At 34.5% G+C, this 18,056-nt stretch overlaps 1 protein-coding gene across 2 annotated transcripts in view; it reads left to right on the plus strand.

Moving 5' to 3' along the window:
* The window catches only part of CFAP20DC (CFAP20 domain containing), an 86,654-nt gene that overhangs the window by 26,863 nt on the left and 41,735 nt on the right, over positions 1 to 18,056 (plus strand). For both annotated transcript variants that reach the window (XM_064453604.1, XM_064453603.1), the window contains 6 exons: positions 1,715 to 1,829; positions 4,320 to 4,476; positions 7,165 to 7,329; positions 12,075 to 12,211; positions 13,407 to 13,542; positions 14,150 to 14,296. In XM_064453604.1, coding sequence (XP_064309674.1) covers positions 1,715 to 1,829; positions 4,320 to 4,476; positions 7,165 to 7,329; positions 12,075 to 12,211; positions 13,407 to 13,542; positions 14,150 to 14,296 — 857 coding nt within the window. The remainder of the gene's footprint in view (positions 1 to 1,714; positions 1,830 to 4,319; positions 4,477 to 7,164; positions 7,330 to 12,074; positions 12,212 to 13,406; positions 13,543 to 14,149; positions 14,297 to 18,056) is intronic.

An 18,056-nucleotide genomic window follows, 5' to 3' on the forward strand; every position in this document is an offset into this window, starting at 1 on the left:
CTAAAATATGTTACTTGCTCCGGAGTTAATACCCTCCTAAGTTGGCCTAAGAAATCATTTCAGGGTGTTTATCTGCACATTTTGGCTGACAACATTTCATTAGTTAAGCTACAAGTAGTCTTTACTAATGAAAAAGTGTTTTCGGTAATAAAAATTAAAAACTACAAGGCAGTCTCACAATTTTAAAGTAAAACCCAGCATTTAAATAAAACTATTATGAGTAATTCTTTTTAACAATGATAAGTAGGGACAGAAAGTTGTTTGTTCTATTTGTCGTCTTCTCAGAGGGGCTGCTAATTACAGAGAAATACCCATATGTTAGAAATAGGCTTGTTCAAAAATAATAGCTAAATTAATCATTATCTCCCCATACAGATTGCAGCCTTTAAAGTAATGTCTGTTCTCCTGTATAATAAGGTAGGACTGCTGGGGGATATCAAGGTTGATAACCTACCCCAATAGGCAGCCAAGCCACACACAGCTGCTGTCTTACTCCCCCACAGTGGCATGGGGGAGAGAATAACAATGGTAAAAGTACAAAAATTTGTGGGTCAACATAGACAGTTTAATAGGTAAAGCAAAAGCTCCATGCACAACCAAAACTAAATAAGGCATCTGCTGCTTCCCATCAGCAGGCAGGTGTTCAGCCATCTCCAGGAACGCAGGGCTTCATCATGCATAATGGTTAATTGGGAAGACAAACACCATAACTCTGAACTTCCCCCCTTCTTCCCCATAGCTTATATTGCTGAGCATGATGCTATATGGTATGGAACATCCCTTGGGTCAGCTGTCCCAGCTGTCTCCCCTCTCAGCTTCTTGTATACTCCCAGTCTGCTTGCTGGTGGGGTGGCTTGAGGAGCAGAAAAGGCCTTGACTCTGAGTAAGCCCTGTTCAGCAATAATTAAAATACCCCAATGTTATTAATGCTGTTTCCATCACACATCTAAAACATAGCCCTCTACAAACTCCTCTGAAGAAGTTAAACTCTATCCCAGCCAAAACCAATGCAGCTGCTCATAAGACTTGAAGGAAACAGAACTTTATAATAGAGCCTCTTTATCCATTTAAAGGAAAGCTAATCTTTGTGATCATGGCTGTGGTCTGAATCTGTTACAAATGTTCAAACTCAGTGTCCTTGATGTCATTGTGAGATGACCTGAATAGTGAGCAATAAACTTCTGAATTATAGTTCACATTTGAAGATATGGGCTCAGGAAGTAAAACAGACAGACGATGTGTTGTGTCTATCTTTAAGCTGACAAAGAGTCTATATGAAATGACAGAGGCATTTTTAGGAAAAGAAAGCAAATAATGTTTTTCTAGTTAGTAGGTGACAGCGTGTCCCAAGATAACACAAGCTTAAGGGGCAGAAACAAGTGTGATTATTAAAGGCTACTGGGTTCTCAGTTTGTACAAATTGAATTCTTTCATAGTCTGAAGGGCTATGGAAATCTGGCAAAGAGTGTAGACTGTTGAAATAAAATTAGCATGTAAAGTGATTTTATATATGCAGGAATATAGCCATGAAGTTTGAATTTGAGAAGGAAATCTCATTACTCATCTTGTAAAAGAAGTAATTCTCAAATTCCATATTTGCTATCACTGACATAATGGTTCTGCATATGAATAGGGTTTTTTTGATTGCCCAAAGATACTGGATTATTGAATTGACAGAGATCTGTTCCATTCTCTCCTGCTTTTTCTTTTATAGGATAACTGATTTAGGAAATATTAAAAGAAGATTGTATTTATCAACAGTCCACAAGGAGTTGTCTGTAACCCCTCTGCATGCGAAAATTCCTCTGCTTACGATCAAGCGTAAAATAGTAGGTACTTTGGGAATATTCCTTGAACTGTGGTTCAGCCCACTTTTTTTATCAGAAATATTTCATGTAAGTTTATAGACCTGTTAAAATTACTGTTTGGTTTAGAATTCAGTTCCTGATGATTCAAGGTATTTGTGTAAGTCCCCTCTACTGGATGGTGTCAGAACCACTTAATACTACTACTCTTCAACCCTTCTTCAAACATTAGGAGTTCATTCCCATTTTCCAAGATTAATGCTGTTTGCAATGTGTTTATCTCTCACTTCTGCTGTCTGTTCAGATTTTGTAAAGTTCTCTGTGTCCCTGATACTTCTTCAGTATAGTGCTCCTGTTCACGGGTACCTTCTCCTGTAGTGACTTTTTATTACATTCACTGGAGCTGCAGGTAGACTGTAGCTGATGGCTACTTTCATCTGATTCATGTTCTTCCAGATTTTTCATACATCTAAAACAATGTATATGTCAAACTGATGAAAATAAAACAATAGCCATCAGCTTCTCCCTGTTTCCCTCTCCCATGCCCAGCTATGACATATGGTAACAGCAGTCAGGAAACAAAACCTGATCGTTACTATACTACCTTGTAAAGACTCAAGTCTCAAATATGGCTTTAGAAAATTATTTGGAGGTGAGAATAGTTAGATTTCAAATATTTTAAAATATAAGTATGCAGTAACAGAACTAGGTAACAGTATACTAAGCAGCTGTGGATTTAAGGCTAGACAGGAGAGAATATTTTACAAAAACCTCTGAAGTTATGAATTCTTTTAAGATAGTTTAGGTGAAGGCAGCTGTGATAATTTTAGGTTTCAGGAGTTTTCTGCTTTGTGGGAAGAACTGGTTGGATATTTTTCAAATGAATATGCATTGGATCTTACCCCTGAAGTTGCCATTAACTCAAGATCCACTGAAATGAAATTATTTTTCTTCAGTATAATTTCAGTTAGTTGGTCTTGGTGTCAGGCTAGCACAAATGTTTCAGAATTAAAATTAGTTAGTATAGGCCAAGTTAAATTCCATCAGAATAAGAACTTCAGTTACGTGTTTTAGTTTAGATAATAAAACATTCATCAGAAATCTTTCTAAATGCTCTGATCAGTTATAATGACAAAATATTTTAATAACTGTAATGCTTGACCAACCTTAAAGAGTAGGTTTGTTTCTTGCTATATCTAAATACATATCTGTCAGCTTTTAAATGGTTATCTGCCTTTATTGTTGTTTCTTTTACTTAAAGGAGGGGGAATATGTTGCTTTTGGTGATTAGATCTTTTACATGGCTCTGATAGTTTAACTTATTGCATACACAAGATGATCATTACTATCAGCATGATTGGTTGTGAATAAGGATATAATATGTTGTTTGTTCTACTGATAGAACATAGTTTACACGTTCATATACTAGCTTCCTGTATTGTATTCTTAAAAATGATGCTATTTTTCAACCTCAGCAATAGCAGTATCAGTTATAAATAAATATTGCATTTTCCATTCCATTGCTTGGTATCTTCAAAACACATATTCCTTTCCTTCCAGAATTTCAGACTTGGAAGCTGAATAGTAATGTATGGACCTAAATTTTTTCTCAAAAAAATTTGCTATTTGGATTTAAACTAGTACTTTTACCTTGACTTTGTAAGGAAATGAGGCATGTATAATCATTAGGTCTAAGTATTCTTGTCCCTTAATAAAACTTCAACCCATTGGTCAACTAAATTTTACACGTAAGTAATCATATCAAATATATGACAGTTCTGCAAATGTCATTAAAATGGTTGCATTTCTCCTCAAAGCCATCTCTGTTTATTCCCAGTTGTAGAAGATGTGTTAGCATCAGCACATCCCTGACTAGATATCAGAATTGAGAAGAATTGTTAGGAACACTAGAACTATGAGCATACGTGTTTTTAAACATAAGAGATTCTAAATGGAAAACATAAAGCCACAAGAAAATATATTTTGTTAGTAGTTCTGCTTGTGGTGTTGCTTGTTTTATATGAAGCTTCTTTTTTTTCTAGGAGGATAATGGAATTGTAATATGGTCCACATGCAAAATAGATACCTGTAACTGCTCATTTCTGTATTATAAAAACCAGCAATATACAAGTGTTGAATTAAGTAGCCTTTGGAGCACTTATTACTTATGAAGTAATATTGAATAATGATTTCCACCCCCCCCGTACTGAAAACCTTCAATAAGTATACTTTCTCACAAGTTAGCTGTAAAACATATTGTGGGTACGCTAGGTAACAGACCTCACTGGGGCTGGCAGTCACTAGGTCATATGTACTGATTTGTTTGTATAAATAATTGTAAGTGCAAAAACAGCAATATCTTGTTTCAATACCGAAATGTTATGCATTGTGAATCACAGCCTGTGACAACCTAATACTCCACAGAGACCTCCTTTATAGAGAACTGTAAGCTAATACTCTTCTGCAATGATTAGTGTTTGGGTTTTATTAAAGAGTATTGTTTCTCTTTTCTAGTGGTGCAATATGTGTATTGACTTGGTAGCGTTCACCAGTGAAATATTCAGAGGAGCTGTCTTCCAGTCTTTGGATGGAATTAGTATTTCAGCTAACTGTAAACTGAGAAAGATCTTCACTTTAAAATCCAAGCCTCAAGATACAGCTGAGGAAGATGGTGTGTTATAATTGCTATGTAGTCTTAATCATAACTGTTCATATTATAAAATCAAAAGCTTCTTAGTCATCAGATTGGCAATTTGAAATATCATGTGATTTCATGAAAATTAACATGGTAGTACAGCATATTAAATCTCCTAGTGTTGGACTTCAGGCAACTAAGCAAATGAATGTGTACTCCTCTGTTTTAAACACTGACTTCCATAGAAGTATTTTATTGAAGAAATTCTGGCAAGTTTATCAGGTCGAGAGCTTGTTTTAATGAGGGTATCTTACGCTGATAGAAATCTGGTTTTTGCCAATAAGAGTGTCTGAAAGGAAAGAGAAATATTTAAACCTAGCACCATTTGCTGTTTTTCTTCTTAGTTTTGGACATTAGCAGCCGGTGAAAGACTTCTTTAAGTAATCCAAGACAAAACTGTAACAAGAGAGTATTATATGAAACAGAGCTATGAAACTATCATAAACACCTCTCTGTGATTTTTAGTCCATTTATCCTAATGTGTCCTTGTTCATTGGGAAGGTAATATTGGTGGTGAGCTGAAAAATGAGAGATTATATTTGTAATAAAGCCGGATATTAGTCAAAGGTTTACCAGTTTCCAAACTAGCATCATAATCCTGAATCATTATTTTCCAAGGGAGAGAGCTTCATTCCTCGCTGATATTTGCAGTAATAGAGGAGGAATTGAAAGAGCACAGCTGGCACTTTCTTATTTTAGAGGAACCCTAGGTATAGTTCAGCTTAAATTTCATTAAAATTTTCATTTTGTGGCTTTTAAAGAACACGCCTGGAAAAAAGGGTTGTGGTTTCTGAAGCAGTGATAGTTAGCAGTATTGTAAGTGTAAAAATGTATCTTCCATTTGGAAAACCTAAACAAATAAGGAAGAGTATATGATCATTGTGATTAATCCTCTGTTTTTGTTGGTGAGGTTGGAAAAAATAATTAATTCAAAAAATTACTACAGAGAGAATCTGATAAATTCTCCGCAGAAACTGCAGTTAGAGGCCTCACTGGCTTTAATATAATTCTGTCAGTGCATTGTTTTCTCTCTTCCATTCTAAACAGTTCTTGAAATGTGCATAAATGTTCCAAATGAGTTCCAAAATTCCAAAATGTAGTTAACATAATGAGTAGACAGCTTTAATAAACTGTATGCATGTTAAAATATTGCACTTTTTATTACTGGATTATCAATTCTATGATTATTACACAGCTGGTGGGCATTAGTATTTTGTTGCTTACAAATTTTCTTATCTAGACAAGTGTTAAAATTATGTTACAGCTCAAGCTTTGGCTGTATTGAAATAACTCTATACTTCATACCCAGTTACAGAAAAACAGTAGTAGTTTTTTGTTATAATTAATTAACTTTCACTTAACAGCCATGATTTCATAAAGCTTTTTTCCTCTTTGAACTAGTTAGTTGAGCTCCACTGAAATCAATGACATTGCAACTTGTAATGAGGGTCAAGTTCTTTGCTTAAACCTTCTTGGTGGTGGAAGTAGAGATTTCAAGGTGCAATGTGTGTGTTATTCCTTCTTAGTAGCTCGTATACAGTATGTTTTGTATGTTTTGCATTCTTAAAATGATAGCAAATGGAAAGGAGAAACCACATATACTAAGAAATTATTTATGTGTGAGATCATTGAGATAGAAGAGGAAAGAATTCATCATCTCTGCTCCATGATATTGAGGCATACAAGCTTGATATATACCTAGTTTCTGGTTTCCATAGTAATCCCAAGGTTATGTATGGGGTTTTTATCACTAAGTATTTATTGTCTTGCAGTGGTAAATGATGTACTGGCTTAGTGGAAAAAATGGTTGAAAAAAAATGTCCACCACTGAAATATAACATGGGACACTTGAATTTTTCTATTAGGATCCCAATACTTGATCCCTTACTCGTGTTTGGTTTTGGGATTGTGTTTTCCCTCTTCTTATACTTGGAAAAGAGGCTAATATTCATTAGCTTACTGTATTCAAGTCTTATAAAATTTGGAATTAATTTGCATCAGAACATCAGGAATGGTTCTGACTCTGGATTCCTTTCTTCATAGGGAATAATTTTCATAAACTCAGTCTGTATTGGTTATCAAAGGGAAAGCAGAGACAATCAGATCACATTCTGCTAGTGCCTAGTGACACAAGAATAGATAGGTTGGCAGCTTTGTAGTTTGTCATGGAAGTGTAATGGTGTCCAAAGTTTGGAATTAAAGCTTGTCACATTCTTTATTTGCATATATGGGGTTTCTCTGTTTGTTACTTCAGTCCCGCTGATATCAATACCATTTTCAAATGTTCATTTTGTCTGAAAATCAGGATATCAGTATGAGAATTAAAGCAGAGTTGTAATAAAAATTTTTAAAATTTATTTTGTGATTCTGTTTTGCTTGTTCACTTGCCATATCAAAGAAGTTGATTTACTATGGCTATTCCAGCCATTAGTGCATATTTCTTATTTTAAATGTATTCAAATTTTTTGGCCTAAAAAAATCCACATTATAACTTTAAAATATACATGCTTATTGTCTTAAAAGCAAACAATTGCAGCAAATATTTCAAATAACCGTAATCGATAAAATTGTTATAACCATATGAACTAAAGTATATGTAATCTAACAAATAATGTAAATCAAATTTAATTCAAGTGAAGTAAAGCCCATGTTTTTTGATTCTAGATATGTGTGTTGTTCCGTTTATGCCATGTGAGCCCACAGATGTTATTCCCCGAACCTGTCAGCTAAATACAGATGTGCCACAAATAACACAATTGCTGAACCTGACTAAAATTCACAAGACAGAAACAAAATGCAGGAGATGTCCAGTAACAGTGCGAGAAACAGGTATTCCGTGGTATTAAAATACTATGAATGAGTCTATACAGAATGTGTACAAATAATGGGTTTTTTGGTAAAAGTGCATGTTAAGAGTTCCAGTGTCTTAAAATAAAACACAAACTCTCTCATAGCACATAGACATATGTCTGTTCTATAGTTTGAGATCTGTGTGCAGTGTGAGCAATTCTGAATGTACATTGAAGTGTGGCTGTTCAGTTGTTACACCACTTTTTGAAGTATGTTTGCATTAAACTCTTCCAACAATATGACCACACATAGTCTCCTCAGCTTATACTCTGAAAAAGGAAATCTTGTCTTATTGGTGTTTTGGAGCTATTTGAATGTTTGTGTAATCTAGAAGATAATAAAACATATAAATTAGACTCTGACAGCATTGAATAGAAGATTTATTAAAGAAGCTAGGTGGTCATGTGCCAAGATACAAACTATTGACTTGGATAAAAAACTTAAGAGACAGAAAGCAAACAGAGGATCAAATTTTAAATTTTTGTTATAGCTGAAGGCTAATAGCAGGAGGCCTGAAAAGTGTTTTGTTCTAGGCTCTGTATTGTTAATTTTGAATAATTTCAGAAGTGAATAATGTGGGAGCAAAATTTTAATATGATACAGATACTGTGTTAGTAAAAAGTGGGACTTCAGAGAGTTTTGAACTTCTAAGATGGGCAATCCCCTATGTACTTTTTCATGAAAACCCCTACAGAGCAGGTAGCATGCAGAAAACATTGTATTTTGCTAAACAGTTTCAGTTTACTGTTTTTTTTCTTGTGGCCACTGTGTTGAAAAATTATGAGCTAGGGACCACATGTAAATGTGTAACATGATACCAGGTAAAGTCTAGCTTTGATACGTGCAAAGGATTATACACTGGGGAGAAATGTGAACTACAGATAAGCTTTAAAGTGTCAAAATTAAATGACTCAAGGAAGGTTATCATCACCATAGATATAGCTCAGTGGAATTCTCAAATCAATATGTAGCTACGTTTTTAAAAACTAAGATACTGGGTAACAGGAAGTTCAATTTTATATCAAGTGGAAAAGGTATCAAACCTTTAAATGGCAAATGCCAAGATTTGAATGTGAAATTGCTTGAATAGACTTCTTAATAAAGCTGCTGTTTTGCTATAAAATTGTGTATTGCTTCCTACCTGTGGTAAAGTCAATAGCAAAACTTCACTAAGGCAAATGACTTTACAGTCTGTAATAATTTGGTTCAAAATAATGAATATATCTTTAAAACAAGTTTTTAATGAGATTAGGGCTTCATTAAATAACAGCAATAGAATAAGAGACATAGATTGTTTGTGTTCATTAATGGAACTCTGTAGTTGTAAAATTACTCAGACAGTAGTGGTCTTAAAGTGACAATGTAAAGAATTAAATAAGATTTTCAGCTATTGACAGGTTTTTTTGTGGTTGAACAAAACCAGGTTTTTTAAATCAGTTGTTGAGTTTTGAAGACATCAGCTACATTTCCAATGAAGAAATAAATCAATGTAGAAAAAAACACATATTTTTCACTAGCAGAACATTTCATTGATTAGAATTCTAAACATACCAAAAATATAATTTCCTCGCTCCCAGGGTATTACTGTTTTTGTAAATCCAGTTACCCGTAACTAATCTGTACTCTCTTTTGTTAAAGTTACTCTGCAGATCCATCTGCAACAGTAAATACCCTGCAATATGTACAAGTACTCTTCAAAAAGATGGTTATAATGGATTTTAAAATAAGAATATTTTGTGTGCTGTGATTCGTGTCCTTCATGGAGAACTGATAATTTAGCCCCTTTTAAAATGTTGACTTGATTGTTATATTCAGCTTAAACTTGAGAAGTAAACTTCTTACTGCTAGAGCTGAGAAAAATACACAGGTGAAATCTTTCCTCTTTCCTCTACTTTTTTGTTATGTTATTATTGGCTTCTGTATGAGACACAAGGCTAAGCCTTTAATTTGGCCCATATAATAATTGCAATGTCTTACTAAAGTTTTTCGTTTTCCCCTTACTCTGTACCGCCTTTTATGAGTCATTGATTCATCATACTAAAACAGCATATAGTAGGACATCTTTTGAGAAGGAATTAGGTCTGAAGTAGCTTAGAAGTGGGTCTGAACAAGCAAATTAGATAAAGAATCCATTTCCAATACATCTTCATCAGTGCAGGCAATGTTAGAAGTGGTGCTGTAGGTAAGGAAGATATTTTTATTCCACTGGTTTTAGCACTTTCTCAGTCTTGAGGATTCTCATCTTTAGTGTTTGAATTCTGTGAATAAGAATTTCCACCATTTCTATAAATACATGTGGAAAGTATTGACCAAAGGAATAAGATAAATTACAGCAATGATAACTACTGGTAAAGTATAATACTATGAAAGACAAGACTATTCCAGCCAACAATAGTATTTAAGGTGTAGCATCTCATGAAACTCTAAAGAAAAATACAGTTTGAAAGAAGTATTTCTCTGAGAATAGTCTTGATAATGTGACAGGTTTAAGAAAGTAATTTTTAAACTTTTCTGCTTTTACCAGAATATGAAAAAAACCACAACTCTCAAAGATTTTATCATCCACACTAAGCTACCATGCTGATGCTTTTTCAAGTTGATAACTTTTGCTATCTCTTGATATACCTCATTAGTAAAGGCAGTCTTTGTCTACAGCAGCTGAAAGGAATAGGAGGGGGGGTTAAATTTTTCTTAGGGTAAGACCCTTCATACATGTATTTATTTAAATTACATTCAGCTTTTTTTTTAGGTGCAAGTACCATTTTTGTAATATTAAAGGGCAAATAATTTTTGAAGTATTATTGCCCTACAAGTAGTAAAGCTGAAGTTCTGTTGTGAAGTTTGATTATAACTTTGCTTTTGAAATGGCAGGGGAAACTCTGGAATTCAGTTTCTCAGTGGCTGTATTCAAGAATCAATACTTCTTGCCTGGATTGTCAAAATATGAAGGACTGTAAAATTTAAATTAGTACAATAGTGTGAATGATATAGCTAAATGGAAAAATGAATGCTCATTTAAAACAAGGCTCAGGTTTTAGTGTCCAGACTACAAAGATATATAGCCCTTAGTTATGTATAGTAAAATAATTAACGATAGCATCCCTGTCCTGCATGAAAACGAAAATGCCTTCAGTTTAAGGTTTCATCTTTATTCTTAATCGTATCTTATGAAGATAGCATGTGTTCTTCCAGACATGCTTTTCAAGTTTCAGAAGTTGGCCTTCTTGAGAATGGAAGCTTTGGTATGTTTAAATACATTTTAATTGGAAAATGTTAGTATCTCTGCTAAACTTTTTGTTTATTTGGTAATCAAAAGCCAAATTATTTTTAGTATCCACTTTTAATTACACATATTGTTTCATTATGCCATCAACATGCTGTTACGTGTAGATGTAGGTAATTAATTGCAGTCAATTAATGTGTTCATAAAGAGAGATTTTCATGCAAATCAGCTTTTATAATTGGTGCTAACAAGATTCCAAGGTAGTCAGCCAATTAAAGAAATTGATGCTAAACCAAGACAGGTCATCTAATCTTGTGAAATGGCAGCTGTTATCAGCAACCAAATGTCACATCAGGAAAAAAAGGAAGAAGGTAATGGCAGAAAGTGGCTGCTTTTGTGATTATTAGTACAGTAAATTATGATATTTGGTGGCTAATGCATGATCTTTTTTCATGTCCTTGATAACAATGGAAATAAAGCTGATCTTATTTTAAGATTAAATAATTTTATGAAAAATGCCTAGGAGAATCGACAAAGTGTTGTTTCTACTTTATTGCCTTATGAAGGTGTCAGAACTCTAAAATGAGATAGCAGTTTAGTACTGAAGTTGTAGCAAGAAAAAAATCTTCAGACATGGTAAATTTTAACTATAAATTGATGAGTAGGTAGCCTTTTTTTGTCAGCTCTGGAAAGAATTCACTGGCAATCTTGGAGAATTAAAAAAGGAAAATAGCCATTACATGCAGTCTGTAACTGTGGTGATAAAATTAGTATATAACTATTTAATCATCCTTCCCTTTTAATTTTTTTTCAGAACATTCACCTGAATTCCGTGTTTACTTTTTGTCTGTCTTGCAGACGGGTTGGCATTTTCTGTGCTTGAAAAGAATTATAGAAATATATCTATATTCTAAACAGTAAAAAAATAAATAATGAAAGGGGTAGAATGTTTTAACAGGAATAGAGTATGTTCGGAAGACTAGGGCTCAGCCCTGGTGATACAGTAGATTCAGTAATTTCAAAAAGCAAGTTACATGTAAACAGTTTTCCTCTGAGCTGTGAGTGATACTTTGACACTGTCACCTCAGTTTTCTTGTGTTGTTTTTTATTCTTTTATTTGAGTTGTTTTTTCTTCCTGTCAGAAGTTAGGTTTTCACTGAAGTTCTAAATAAATCATTCAAACAAATTTTTTTTTGTTTATAAATAGCCCCTTTTAAAATCTTTAAAGCAAGGAGATTGGATGTATGCCTATATAATAGACCAAAAGTTTCTTGCTTGTATATTGACACACTTTTATAAAATGTGCATTTGCTATTCCTACATGTTTCAAGGGATTGTGCTATAAAGGAACATAATTTTTATGTATGTTTAATATTCACAATTCTTTTATTTCAGTTGATTTGAAAAAAAGTATTAATCTATATTCTTTGTAAGTGCTGTAACTTTTTTTTTTTAAACTTACTTGCTAGAATATTTTTTAAACTTATTCTTCTTAACTTAGGTAGCTTCGTTAATAGAGGACGAGGCAGTATACACAGCAGTAAAACTCAGGATGTATCACATATTGCATTTGGATCAAAGATCCTTGGGCCACCTCCATCTTCAAACAGAAGAGTCGGTACAAGGGTATCTGGAGAGGTAAGAAGGCTTAAATTACAGCAAAACTGCTGGGACTTCTACAAAGGAAGAGATAGGCAAGCAGAGGAGGCAACCTACAGGTATTTTTCAGAACTAATGTGAGGCTCTGTCTGGAGTACTGTATTTCGTTGTGGACCCCCAGCACGAGAGATACTGTAACATCCAGTGGAGGGCAAGTAAAATGCTCGGGTCACTACAGCACATGACATGGGTTTATTCAGCCCACAGAAGAAAAGGCTAAGGGAGAATCTAGTTGCTATTTTCAGCTGCTGTGAGGTTGTAAAGAAGAAAGGCCCAGATTCTTTAAGAGGTGCAGTAAAAGAACAAGAGGCAGCAGGCCCAAATTGCTGGGAAGCTCTGACTGGGTATAACGATGAAGTGATTCAGTGGTGGAACAGGGTCACAGGGAGACTGTGGAATTTCAAAAATTTCAAATATAACAAATCTTGACTGGAACAGGCTAATCTAATTTCAGCATTAGGCCTACAGAGGTCTCTGCCTACTGAAATTACTCTGTGATTTCTTACCATTCTTATTTTTCTAAATTTTTTGTTCTAGAATGCTGAAATTTCTATGTGTTAATGTAAATATTTCTCCTAATGATTCAGAGCAGAAACCCTGCATTTCGCTATGCTCTAAGTGGATGATAGTCATCCACACAATCTTGTGATTGCGATCAATTGCAGTGCCAGGGAAAACAGCTGGTCTCAGTCTGCCAGCAAACAATATACAGGTTTTAGAAATCTGGTTGGGAGTACAGTTCCCAGTTTAACACCGTGAATAAAAGATCCAGCCAAAAGAAGTAGACTCTTCTGTAGGAAGTCAATTGAAAGCTAAGACATAAAATGAGATTCCTTTCTCCGAAGAAAAAAAGGACTCCTCCTGAGGTCTAGAATAGCCACAAGTTTCACTGTCTTCTTATCCAAGTAGTGAATTTTAATTTTTTTTCTTTGCCTTCTTTTCCTTTCACTCAGTGAAAAAAAAACCCTGCCTGTTACTAAACTGTAAAGATTAAAGATACCACAAAGAACTGTACTTACCATAAAGTTTCCTGAAAAGATAATATTTTAAAAATATATATATTTGGAAACATTTGTTTGAAAAATAAGCTTAATTCAAAATGTGTGTTTACCTTTGGGTGTTTTGAAAGCTGTTAACATTTTTGTCTTTCATTATGAAAATAATGTCTTTCAAGGTAACAAAGACCTGGGATAGCAAAAGTAATAGATCATGCCGACTTCAAAGTTCAGGAATGGGAACTGAATCCATAAAAGATACTGAGAGAGCGGAGCTGTCGTTCTCACCATGCAACGATTCTTTAGATCAAGAAGGTAAAAGAAATACTTACCTAACAACTAAAGATGTGTGTCAAAATAGTAAGAGCATAAAGCAAAGAATATGTAGAGTTCACAAACTGCCAAAATTTTTGCATGATTCTGACTTCAGAATGTAAGACTAATTCCCTGTTTTTGTAATCTTTTATCTACCTCGTTAATTACTGAAGACATCTATATTAAATCATGGCCTATTCTGTATAAGCTTGAATAAATGCTCATTCTCTCTGCAGGTATTTGTATTGTAAGCGTTCAAGCCAGGGATCACCACCTGCTGGCAGTAGCCACAGGTTATACACATATTCCGCTTTTCCCCATGCTGTGTATATAAGTGGGCTAATGCAGTTGTTCTTGACTATTTTGCAGACTTTTGCAAGCCTGGTTTTTAGAACTTCTATGGTTTTGCCCTTCTTTCATACCTAGTGTTAAATTTTTACTTTCTTGTGACTCATAGTCCTGCTGCCCTACAATATTCCCATGCTGTTTGGAAAATGTTTGAATCCCGGGACAATGCTCCGTATGCTGTTTTTCCATGCCTCAAGTCAGAAAAGCACACAATATGAGTGTTCACAGGCATTTCATAAGTTTCTGGGCTGTATTTCAGGCCCTGCAATTCAGACTCGGAAAACCTCTGAGACTAGAAGAGGAGATTTTCAGCTTGCCTCACCACAAGGACCATCAGCAGACAAGAACAGTGATAGAAGATCACCTTTAAAAAATGCAGCCAAAACCACATGGGAGATAACGGATGGTATGGCGCTCATTTTATGTTATTTTACATCTCAGTTGTGTGGTGCGGGGGACTATCTGAAATGTAAATTTCAAAGGACCTAGAAGCAGTTCATATAAAGTATAAATGTCTGTATTGTGGGGGATTATGGAAATCAAACACCCTGCAACAGAATTGCTTTTGAGCATTGATAAAGATTTGCAGGATTAAGCAGAGTACCAAAGCAATGAATGAATTAAAAAAAAAAAAAAAAATTCCATGCTCTCATGATTAAAGGGAAAGAACTAAAAATAATTTATTCTTTAAGTCCCCATTAAATTCAACACTAGAAACTCCAAACATCAAACGTACGAGAAATTTTACTTGTCCCAGATAAGAGTTTAGGATATTTAGTATGGTACCCATATGATATCTAGGGGTTCTTCTTGTTTTGTTTTTAAAATTTAGTGGTCAATCTTTTTTTTTTTCTTATTCACAGAAAGACACCTCAGCTTATGTTTTTTTCCCCTTTCACACCTATTTGCCAGAAGGTGTGGATTTTTTTTGTCATATAGTGTCAATCAACTTGCTTTGCATGTGTCTGGGAAGTACCTTATTGTGGCAAAAAAAGCCCTCGTCCCTATGACAAAGCAGTGTTACTTTCTATTAAAAGGCATAGCCACCAACTTGTAAAGCAGGCAAACTACTCAAAATTGACCAAAGAAATTTTCCTTCATATTGTGAGTGGTTTCCATTTTGTTTAATCTTTGGAATGTTTAGAAGCAATTATATACTATGACAATGTCAGTAATCCATAATTGCTATTATGGTTTTCATAATTTGACTGAAACGGATGCAAGATGCTAAGGCAAGTAGAGCCTTCTGGAGAATTTTTTATTACTTCCTATTTACCTGAATTTTGAGGAATCTGAGGCAAGAATCACTGTCTTGCTTGCTCTTCATCTAGAGCACCAGGGCCTCTAGCTAGTACATTCAGAAAAATGAATCAACACTTGTTATTTTATGTAAATATAAGTAATATAAAAAGAGATACTTAGGGCAGGAGGTTGGCATGTCCAAATACCCTATTGTAAATTCAGAAGCAAGAGAACTGAGGAGGACAGCTATGTATAAACACCTCTATTTTACTATTTGTGAGAATCAACTGTTTCTATATGATCTTAATTGTGCATACAGGCAGATTAAGTCCCCATGGGAGTTTATAAGTTACAACTCTCCAAACTTTTTTTTTCCATATTTTGATTGCTTGGCACTGGTAGCTCAATTTGCAGATTTCAGTTTCTTTTCAATATGTGAAGTTGTCTGACTATAAGTAAATGACTTCATGGTTTCTTTATCCTGTAGTACTGGATTCATCTGCATTGAAGAGCTTCCTATAGGCAACCTATTCATCAAGGAAGACTACTTCTATGCTCTGTTCTGAACTTCTTCCAAAGTGGGATAAACTTGACCTCAGAGAATTATAAGTTCACAGAGAAGTGGGGAAATTCAAAAGCAGAAACATCTAACAAAAACAAGGAACCTAATAATTTTAAATTGCACCATTCAACACACACATCTGCATAAAATACTGTGCAAATCATTTACAAAAGGAAGTGAAGTGTACACGGACATTATCAGATGAGATAACAAAAGTGCTTCTACCTGTTTATTACCAAACTGTTTCACATGTTTACATTCACATTTTAAAAACAAATACCTTTCTAATAAAAGCAAAGAAATTATGATTTCTGTGATACTGGTGCTGTAGCTGCTGTTCATGTATGCTGTTCAGGACTGTAACCCCATAAACCTCAGGATCGATGTTCTAGTCAGGAAACTCAACTGATCTTGCCCATAGCGAACAACCACAAGCTTGGTTCAGTGGTGATGGCTCAGCCAAAAGCAGTCCTGACACTTGTGACAAAGTGTTAATACACATACACCTGTGACAAGTCATTGGCACAAAACCACATTCCCCAAGCAAGTGCAAGCTTACATGGTTTCTGTCTCCCTGTTTACACTGTGGTCAAAACTAAGTTATATCAACAAGAATCAAGAATCTATCATACACTACACTTTTCTTATCACCAGGCATTTCCTGTTCTTGAGCTTTGTGCAACCATATCCTATGGTGATCATTATCATGGGACAGTACTGCACTTGTTCTGCCATTAGCTTGAGCAAATATTGATTTAAATTTCATGGAGGAACGGGAGCTTTCATAGGTGATCGTATTACTTAGAGGTTAGTCGCTGCTATTTATAATAATATCTTTTAGATTTATCATAGAGCTCAAATCAGCGTGTCTTCATAGCAGGTGTGCAGTACCTTTACAAAGGTAAATTGTTTTAAGCAAGGGTAAAAAAATAAAATGAGTGAGCATTGTTTATAGTTTGCCAATCTTGTTTATGCAATGCTGAAACCTTCATTAAAATGTTAGACTGCAATTAGAAGCTTTAGCATAAGTCTGCCTGTGTAGAAGAACTAATTAGATGTTTAGGTGATTCTTCTTGCATTTATCTTGTTTGCTGCAATGTTGTGATTATATAGTAATTTGCATATTTTGCAAGGAGGTACTCCAGATCGTTCGTTACAACTGACATGGAAATGCTGAGTTAAAAAGAAATTCCAGTATAGTTTGTGGTGGAGAGATAATAGGATTTGGTTTGGTCCAAAACACCCCATATCTTTCACTTGTAGACTATTAACAAAATGCTGCACTGACTACAGGTTGCAGAAGTTGCTGAACTCCATAGCCAGCATAAAATGTCATCTTAAAGCCTTACAGACTTTTCTGTCTTCCCCCTGTATATTTCATTACGAATAAGTACTGTGGTACACAAACTAATATTTGCATTTAAATTATTACTAACCCAGGTATATTTCTTCAACATCTCTGGAAATGAATGTTGTTCTTTACAGAGGAGGTTAGCCTAAAAAAGCAGAATATTCAGGCTAAATAATATATAGACACTAAATCTTTTAAAATAGTTCTTTATATTACTGAAGTGCTTTTGATCTGAGTAGAGACATTACTTTGCTCACAATTGTGAGTAAAGTGATGTGTAAGAAGTTTCTGGATGTCTGTGTTGGAGCCAGGAGTAAGAGTCAGAAGTTTCAGCTTCTAACTACCTCCTCTTCTTTAAGTGCTTGATAAAAATTGTTACTTAAGATTTCTTTTTTATATTTGATACTTAATTCAAAATAGACTTAAAATCATAAAAAACAATTTAACACCTTTTTGCTTCAGAATTCTTTATAAAATTTTATCTGTAATGTCCCCTTAAATTAAACAGCAACAACTGCATTAGAAGTCGTTCTAGAATGAGAACAGAACAAGTGAGACTGCAGTTAGGCAAGTTGGTTGTTATCAAGTCAGTAGGCCATAATAAAAATTAAGCCACTCTACTCATTCACAGTCCTTTATGCATAAAAATTAGCAGATTCTCATGAAGTGGGTTGTACACTAAATATATAACCATACCATAGAGGGCTCATTACAGTGGACTGAGCTATTAGTGCATATTTGAAAACTGCAAAGACAGCATGGCGCATGTCAAATCTAATTTCATGATGGGGGGAAAACATCTTCTGAATACTATAGTAGTACAGTAAAGTAAAGTAGTCTTAGTCAATCCACTGCCATTAAAACCTAGTAAAATGTGTCTAGGTTAACTGTGGAAGGGTGGGTCAGAATACTGCAGAGTGCTGAGATAGGAAAAACTGCAAAAAATCCAAATCTTTTCTTAGCTAGGTAAGTTTTGAAGATATTTTTTGTTTTGAAAAATGTTTCAAGTTG

The sequence above is a fragment of the Phalacrocorax carbo genome, chromosome 6 (genome assembly GCF_963921805.1).
Source record: "Phalacrocorax carbo chromosome 6, bPhaCar2.1, whole genome shotgun sequence".
Taxonomy (NCBI): Eukaryota; Metazoa; Chordata; class Aves; order Suliformes; family Phalacrocoracidae; genus Phalacrocorax; species Phalacrocorax carbo.